The 8,587-nt window shown below is 38.3% G+C and overlaps 1 protein-coding gene across 1 annotated transcript in view; it reads left to right on the top strand.

The window, feature by feature from the left end:
- The first annotated feature begins 6,955 nt into the window (after nt 1–6,955).
- LOC140942497 (matrilin-2-like) overlaps nt 6,956–8,587 on the top strand; it is a 4,085-nt gene continuing 2,453 nt past the window's right edge. The window contains exon 1 of the mRNA XM_073391407.1: nt 6,956–7,002. Coding sequence (XP_073247508.1) covers nt 6,957–7,002 — 46 coding nt within the window. The 5' untranslated portion in view covers nt 6,956. The remainder of the gene's footprint in view (nt 7,003–8,587) is intronic.

Here is an 8,587-nt window from a genome sequence, read left to right as displayed (position 1 = left end):
AGAGGTGGACAGCTGTCACGTGGATGAGATTCGTCGCTCAAAATGCTTATGGTGGACACGCGAAAATTCAGTAAGAGTTAGTTCTTTGCTTTGTTTTTCTATAGTTAGTTCTTTGTTTTCGTTTTTCAATCTTAAACATTTTTCAGCTATATGATATATATTTCATGTGGCGTAAAGGTACAGGTAATTCGTTACCGGTCGGTTACTCATCACTGGTTTAGGTACAGGGAACCCGAACGCTGTATTAGCTAATAGATGGTTTTCACAGTGAGGTTTTCAAATTGTATAGTCAAAATAGCGAAGTTTTACGAATTCTTATTTACACTAGGTTGAAGATAAACAAAAAGTAAATCTTTGTACAAGTTTCCATTCCCGTAGCATGTTTCAGTTCGAAAATACAGCAATTTGAACTTCCGAGTTTCACAGTGCGTGACACCAAAATTGGAATGCTGTCTCGTTGAAAAAGTGTCTTCTCTTGATAACCATTTCGAGTATTAGAAGATATGCTTACGCGCACGTATGCTAGTTCTCAAGTGAAAAGAAAGAGCCTTTGTGGAAAAAGTGAACTCCAGATGTTTTTGTTGATTTCCGGCGGCCATATTGGTGCACCAAACCGGTACACCAATATGGCGTCTCCCTACAAAGCTCTACAGAGAAGCGTGAAACGTTTCGGCAAATAACTCGAAAAAAAATTATTTACATTTGTTCCTGTGTCTTTATGAGTCATTTCGGACGGGATTTGAATCCGATCAGAGATAACATTATTGTTGGTTATCACAAATGAGTTTGCTTGTCTGAAGCGTCGTAATAAATAAGACGCTCAAGTTTCGTCTCGCGTTTCTAATGTTGTCATGTTAACTATTGACCGGTCTCGATCTCCTTCGGAGATGATCTCGTGGCCGTTATAGAGGAGGGTTAATAGTTAACAATTTTAATAGTTAACTATTAAAATTTTTCTATTAGTTAATACAGCGTTCGGGTTCCCTGTGGTTTTAATAGGTTAGCATTCTGGGTTAAATTGAAATTTAAAACTGGACCCAGCTCCTGACGTTTCTTGGAGGCAATTCCGATAAATAACAAATTGCTTCGTTTCTTATTCGCGCCTAATCAACCCAATTCAAAAAATTATAAAACAGAAAATATCAGAATTTCCTTTAATTTACCTAGAGCATAAATTTGTTCCAAACTGTTGAAACAATGCTTTTAACCACGACATGTTTCTTTACATTAAAATTAATTAAGCGATGAGGTAAGGTTATCTTATATTTGATCCGTTTCACATAGGGAAAGTGAATACCTGTACATGCTGTTCGTTTACCAATTCATGCGACAAGCTCGGTGAATTTCTATTAACATCGGAAAAATTTTTTTAAATCATTCAGGTGGAAGGTCCACGAGCATGTTATGTCGATCCCCCTGTGAAAGAAATTTTAATCCCTGCCAGTAGCTTCTAATGGGTAGTCGTCAGGTGTTTTGCCTCGGTAAACAACCTGTAATCATTTTTAGCAGTTTCTTTATGTTATAGTCATCCCTTTCGGGTGAAAAATCATAATGTTGTCGTTTAAATTTGCGTAGTTTTGATTTTTGGAGCTCCAGGAAGCTAAACTTCAGAAACTTTCCGTGAAAGCCTACGCTTAGGGTCCACCTTGAAAGGAAGCCAGTTTACTCACTGAATAGCTTTAAATCTCGGGGGACTACCCCTGGGAACTTTTGGTGGGGTGACCCTATGTCAGACCAAAAATGTCATTTTTTCTCACCCGATTTCAGATCTGGAGGAGGCACAAAACGCAGCTTACATGTTTATATATTCCGAAATTATGTCATCATTGTTTACAGTTAGAACGCAAACAAAAAAGACTTCTTGAAATCCATTTTGAATTCCCATATAACACCTTCTCTCTTCCCGTAGTTCCCTCGAAAACCACGCCCGATTCCAGAGTAAAACGGGCAAAGTATAAACGTGTTCCGACCGAAACGGCACAAAAACCATACCCTCTGGGTTCTAGGGGGACACATACCTATATGGCTTATATGAGGGAATAACCCGCCAGGCTTCAAATGGACCATATCGTATTTTGTAGTCGGTTTAACCGCCTGTTGCTGTGAAGTTTATATCTGTGGCTGGAGCCGGATTAGAGGTAGGACTTTTGCAGGAGCCCATCAAATAACTCTTGTTAATTTTGTTGTAATTTTGTTGCAAACTCCTCGTCAAGTTCCTTTACAAATCCACCGCTTTGACTCGAACTTTATTCTGTAACAACTCTCAAGTCTTTGTAGACGATCTCTCACGCTTTGGCAGCCCGGCTAACGTTCCCATGCGTATCACAAATGTCAGAAAAAATACCTTGTCAAATAAAAGTTTCTTAATATACACATATATTTAACCTGAAAGAGTTATTAAAAAATTTTGTTTGACGGCAAAGATGTTTATTGATTGACAGCTTGTCAATCTGTGAAATTGCCGGCTAAAAAAGCAGGTGGAAACCGTCGAGAGTCGGTTCACCTCTAATTCTATTCGCAGCATATCATGACTTAAGAGCATTCTTCTTCTTTTTTTTCGGATACTGCCATCTTTAAGATTTTGTAGAATGAAAAAATAACCGTACGGTATTTTGATCTTAAAAATCAACTCCCGAGAGGGATCGTTGTTATTGAGGTAGATATATTTTTGTTGTTGTTCCATTCAGCGACAGCTCAAGCCTAAAGATTTAGCACTGCGAAACGTAATTTAGCAAAAAAAATCAAAAAGTATGCGTGATGTAAAAATGTTAAGTAGACACCTACGATTCTCTGCACGGTTTGTCAGAGCTGACATCGTAGAAACGCCCTCCTTTAAAAATGTTTTCTTGTTTACTAAGGCCTTATTTGTACTAAGCAAAATTTTGTTTGTTTTGCAAAAAAATCTGTCAACAGTGCGAACAATTTTTTTCACCTACGAAAACTTTGTGTCACCATGCTTCAATTTTTTGGGGGGCGCCAAATTCCTTTGTTCCTTGACAGGTATCCTTCGTCGGGATACCTTATTTCGTGAACACATGAAAACTTTCGTCTACCAAGGTTACAAAAACGAAAAAGTGACAGGTAAAAAATGTTCAAATTTTTATGCAAACGCTAAACTCTACGTTTTTTCGTACTGCGAATAGGGCCTATGGTAGAAAAAAGCCGGAGATATCTTTAATTATAGGAAATTAACGAGTGCGTTCATTAAATAAGGTATTCAAAACTAACACGAACTTAATTGACTCGGGTTGAAGGAAAAACTACTTCCCTTTCCCCCACCCCTCCGCCCCCACAAAAAGAGGCTAAAATTTCACATTGAAGAAAATTAACGGGACGTACAAAAACAAACAAAACTTGTTGAAACGAAAAGAAGGTAGGAGAATAAGGTCAAATAATGGTATTTGAGGTCGCAGAAATTAACGTTAAAACTAATTAATGTGACTTAAATTAACACGATTGTTAACTAAAGGTTGAAATTTGCGTTTAGCTTCTTGTGGTAAGTGTTCAAGAACCCTTTTGGATGTTGGTCGTATAACACAACTTGTCAGAAAGATATTTTCACCAACTAACTTTTAAAGAGGTAAGATGAGATATAATTAGTCAGTGACTGCCTTTCCTCCTGATTCCTCCTGGCATTTAAATATTAATGAGTAAAGTGATTTCCCTCCGTGATAGCTTTGGCAAAATCACGGGCTTACTAGCCGAAGCTTAAAGCTCTTTAGGTAAGATTAAAATTAAAACAAAAATTAAGGCAAACAAACAAAATAAACCAACACCAACAACAAAAAGCCAACGCTATCGCTTGCGTTTTGGACGGGCCATAAGAATAACTACCTCTATATAGTTAGCATGACGTTTTTTAACTCTTCCCTAGTTCCGAGGATTAAGTTGCTTTTAAGTTCAAGTTAAGTTACGCCCAATTATTCCCTAAAATTTGTACTTACTGTAGCACCTCGCCTTTCTTTCTTTGTGGCCACCAAGATATCACCCGCTGAACCCAAACGTAAAAAACAGGGCCTCGTTTTTATGAGATTTCCACTTTCAGTAAGTAGTGGCGTTATAAGTTTAACTGGACTTCTTCTCTTTCATTGATCAATCTTCAGTCGATTCGTGCATGAGGGTAGTATCATTTACTATAGCACACTTCTTACCAAGATAGTGCGGCGTTAACTCGCATGATGAACAACGCGTAGTATTACTGAGTGACTTTATTCAAACAGGTCAACAATTGAGCAGTGATTGCTCAGTATTCCAAACTCTTCTCGGGTACAGAATTTTTACGCACCAGTGGAAATAAGTAAAAACGACTTAACTCTACAAAGAAATTTCTATCCCTCAATCTAACTTTTAAACACTCCGTTAATCCAATCCATTACTAGGATATTTTCGCTATCAAGGAGAGATCGATATTTACTCCGAAAACCTCAGTACTCCTACTACTCAGAAAACCGTTTTTTGTTGGATTAACAAAATTTTTTCAAACGTTTGTGGGTTTTCTTTGATTATATTGGCACTTTTTTTGTGTCTCGTTAAAAATGTACGTCAAAGGTTAAACTTATGTCGATCCGTTTCACTGCAAACATACAAGTACGCTATTTTGAAACAAGATCCTTACACAAGATGGGCAATCTAAAAAACAAAATTTTTTAAGTTGCCTAAACTGAATAATGAAAGTATCACAAATACAGTCCTGCTGTGGGTGAAGGCTCGAAATTAAAGTTTGTTGACAGGTAGGTTGATTTGTCCCTCTTGAAGTTTGGACCAGAGGACGTTTACGGCACCATAAATTACGGGGTCATGTTTACTTATCTTGTGAATGAATAAAACGTAACGGGAAGACGTGCCTTTTTGCGGAACAGGTTTCCAGATAAACCTATTTCTGCCGTTGGAAGCACATTGCTGCAGACTTTGATTTTTTTGTTTTATCGACTCTTCAGAAACATCACCAAATTTCGCGTAGTGGTCCTGGTGGAATTACATTTCGCAAAGTAAAAGGAAACGGCCTTCGTTTTCGAAGAATGTTTTAAAAATCTTCCCTATACATGTTTACAAGTTCTCTTAGTCTTAATACCTCGAATACATGCAGAGTTTTTGGTAATTATCCAGTCGACCGCGATAAAAACCGCTCCTGTGGGAAACTGTTGTCTGAGGTCTTTAAAAGAAAAGCGGATTATTTTATACTCACAACAACTTCCGAAAAAACTATAGCTTTATTGCATCAAGAATAGAAAAATACATGAAACATTATGAAAATACCTTTTCGTGTGAAGACTATCGCACTCTCACGTTTTTTTTTTTTCGTGCTGCTTACCTGAGTCGCGGACCAAGGACCACACTCGCGGACCATCAGGACCGTCGAGCACGGTCGCCTTTTTTTCAAATTACAAGCAAAATACTAAAGTTTGGAACTTGAAACTTCACTATTATCGAGAGGAACATAAAAGTTATCTTCAGGGGTATTTCAGCTCGTTACGATTTGATTAAGAGAAGATATTCATTTAGTCGCGCACCAAGGACCAGATACTGTACAGCAGACACGAGTCGACTTTAACATCCAACGATGCCACGGCAAAGAGAACGTCGCTTAAGAAGTGGATTTGCGTTCTTTCAGTCTTTCAATGATTCCTACCCATTTCCTTTGTCAAATGTAGGGGGACCCTCCTGTAGTTGAATTCCAAGGGATAATATTCAAGTTCAGAAACAGAAAGAAAATTTTGTCGTTGCTAAATGTTTACCTTATCAGTAAAATGCGAAATCAGGTATTTTCTCGTCTTAGTCGTGAAAAAGAAAAAATGTACAAAAAAAAAGTGTGATACACGTGCGAAGTTATTGTTTTGTTTATTAAACCCTATTGTATTTTTTCTCGTTGCTGTCGGTCTTTGGATCCCATAGTCCCTGGCGGCCAAAAACTACAAGCAAACCGTTATAGACAGAGGTTGTCATTGAAACGTTAATCACAATAAATAAATATTTTTCTCAGAAAAATATACGAACTTACTGACGGACAATAAACCTCGCGTGAATATGCCTTGTCTTATATTTACAAAAGTAAGCAAAAGGTGTCGGTTATAAAAACAAAAACACCATTTTTGAAAATCCTCCCGAAGTACTTCCACACAGTGGCATATTCCAAGATACTGGTTTTCTGTCCTGGGCTTCAAGCCTGCTCGGCAAGCGATGTAAAATAGATATAAAAGTTGAAAAAATTGAAAACAGCTTGGAACCCGATTTTTTTTGGACACGATATTTTCTGTTTAACACCCGGACCCAAGGCAACAGGTATAATTACTCAAGTGGCAAAAAGCGGGTGGAATGCATGTTGCCCTAAACAATTAGCCTCCTAACAATTGCCGTACGAACTGTGAGCAGGCCCTTTAGCCGTTATTGTCTCTAAGTCACTGGTTTTTAGCCCTTGCTTTTCCTCTTTTACCGAGTTGTTTCCGTGTTGACTCTTAATTGATCTTGTTGATTTGTCCATCGTGGTAAGTAGAACTGTAAGTAGAGCCAAATTAAAAAAAAACTATGGCATTTGTTCATGATCAAGGTATATTTGCTAGTGAAAAGAATTAAGGGGCCTAAATCGGGGAAATTGTTAAAACGTTTTTCTAAAAAGCGGTAGTGTTATGTAAGGTAATTATTCCGAGATTTAGCGTCAGAGAGGGGAAGAGAAACAGCGGCAACATACGAGTACTAATAGTTGTCACATTTGCCTGCTGGAATTTTTTTTATTGCCTAAAAACAATAAAAAATACTAGCGAGCAAATGCAACAGCTATAAGAGTGTGTAACTGAATGAATCCACCCTAGATCTTGAGGAAATAACAGAGAAATCTTGACCCCGTACCTATTTTTTTTTCATCCTAGTCTTTTGTTTTCCTGTATTTTTATTCTGCCATTCATGTATTTTTTATTTTTGTCTCAATCTGACTGAGTTCGTACTCTTTATTTCAGCTGATCATGATAATCTTTACTGCGTTCCTTTGTTGGTTTATCGTACTTGCAAGTGAGTGAGAAAAAGCTACACTATAGTGATACTGAACGAAATTCAGTCCATAATTTAAGGGTTTCAATGTGATTTACCGCAGGCCGTAAACTGGCAGCCAGAACGGGTTGAGTCGTTATTCGTTAAAACGGAAATTTTCTCAGGTAGTCGGTCGACTAGAAAAAATTTCTAGCCAAAATTTGCCGTCAAATAGAGAGCGTCAATATAACTTAGGACTTGCATTATTTTACCATAAAAAATAAAAATATGCTTACATGGCTTCAGAAAAAGTTTTCACCGGTTTTCCGTCTCTAGGGACCTCTCCTTTCTTCCACCCCATTGAGGCCCTCATTAGAAACCTGCCTCATCCCGGACAGATTCTTGTGGAAAGTATTGATACGCAGGCCTACTTATGTCCCCATTCTCTATTTTCCAATTGCCCATAATACACTCTGTTTGCCCCCCAAATTCTGCATAAACCATTGTTTTTAAATGCTCCTGGGAGTATTGCATTTTCCCAAGAGCATTTTAAGACAATAAGTTATGCAAAATTTGGGGGCAAACAGAGTGTATTATGGGCAATTGGAAAATAGTCAATATAGTATACAGCTATTTCGAGAAAGGTTGTCGGAAAAAGTGCACGCGACAATTTCGAAAGTATTGTGGGTGGTTTTGAGTTCACTCTTCTACAAAGAAATTTGAAAGAATGGCACGAGAGGCCACGGACATATGTTTGCGAGTGCTAAAGAAAAGCAAAAAAAGTAGGTTCGACAGCTACAGTCGTTAGGTACAGTGTAATGATCATATCCCATATTACATTTCGGGATTGTAGCGTGCACTCTTTTTGTGACAACCTTTCTCGAAATAGCTGTATATATCATGTGTATAAACTGTATCGGCACTGGGTTATTATTCTGATATAAAGCCCATAAAACTGGCATTTTTTGCCGTTTATGACGGAAAAGCCGTTATCATAGCGATCGACCGACTGAAATTTTGGACGAATGTGAGCCACTGAAGAGAAGGGGATTGCCACCCTCTTAGCAGAGCCTTTCTGTCAATTGCTAGATTTCAGCGTACACGAGAAAGACTCTGCACAATTCGAGTAACATCTTTGTTGAGCATGTTCTGCTTGTTGTTGGGATACAGTTTTTGAACCAGGCCTAATAGCCGTGCGCTTGGTACAGCGGGCTCAGTTATTAGTAGCTTATCAATAAACGGATGCTCGCCCTCCGGAAACCAGTTTGACTGAAGGCCAACACCAGATTGATCAGTCCAAACGTTTGGGCTTCGGTGACTTCAAAGGCTTGACACATTCACACAAAGCCATCCTTTTCTTCTTCTCACTTGAGAACTAGACAAAAAGAGGCTCTGCTCGCAGGGCGGCTTAAAACCAATTTGAAAATCCAAGAGGTGGAGGAGAGGGGGAAAGGGCATCCACCCACAACCCCCTTATTAATTCAAGGGGGGTTGCTGACCATAAATATATGAGCAATTTATCCCCCATTGTAACCAGTAAAACGTGCTGTATAAAAAAATTGCATTTTTACTGGATTCATTATAAGTTTTAACTTGTGCTTTCATTTCATTGGCTAACCTTGTACTC

Source organism: Porites lutea, chromosome 7 (genome assembly GCF_958299795.1).
Source record: "Porites lutea chromosome 7, jaPorLute2.1, whole genome shotgun sequence".
In the NCBI taxonomy this organism is placed as follows: domain Eukaryota; kingdom Metazoa; phylum Cnidaria; class Anthozoa; order Scleractinia; family Poritidae; genus Porites; species Porites lutea.
This window is presented reverse-complemented; position numbering and strand designations above follow the sequence as displayed.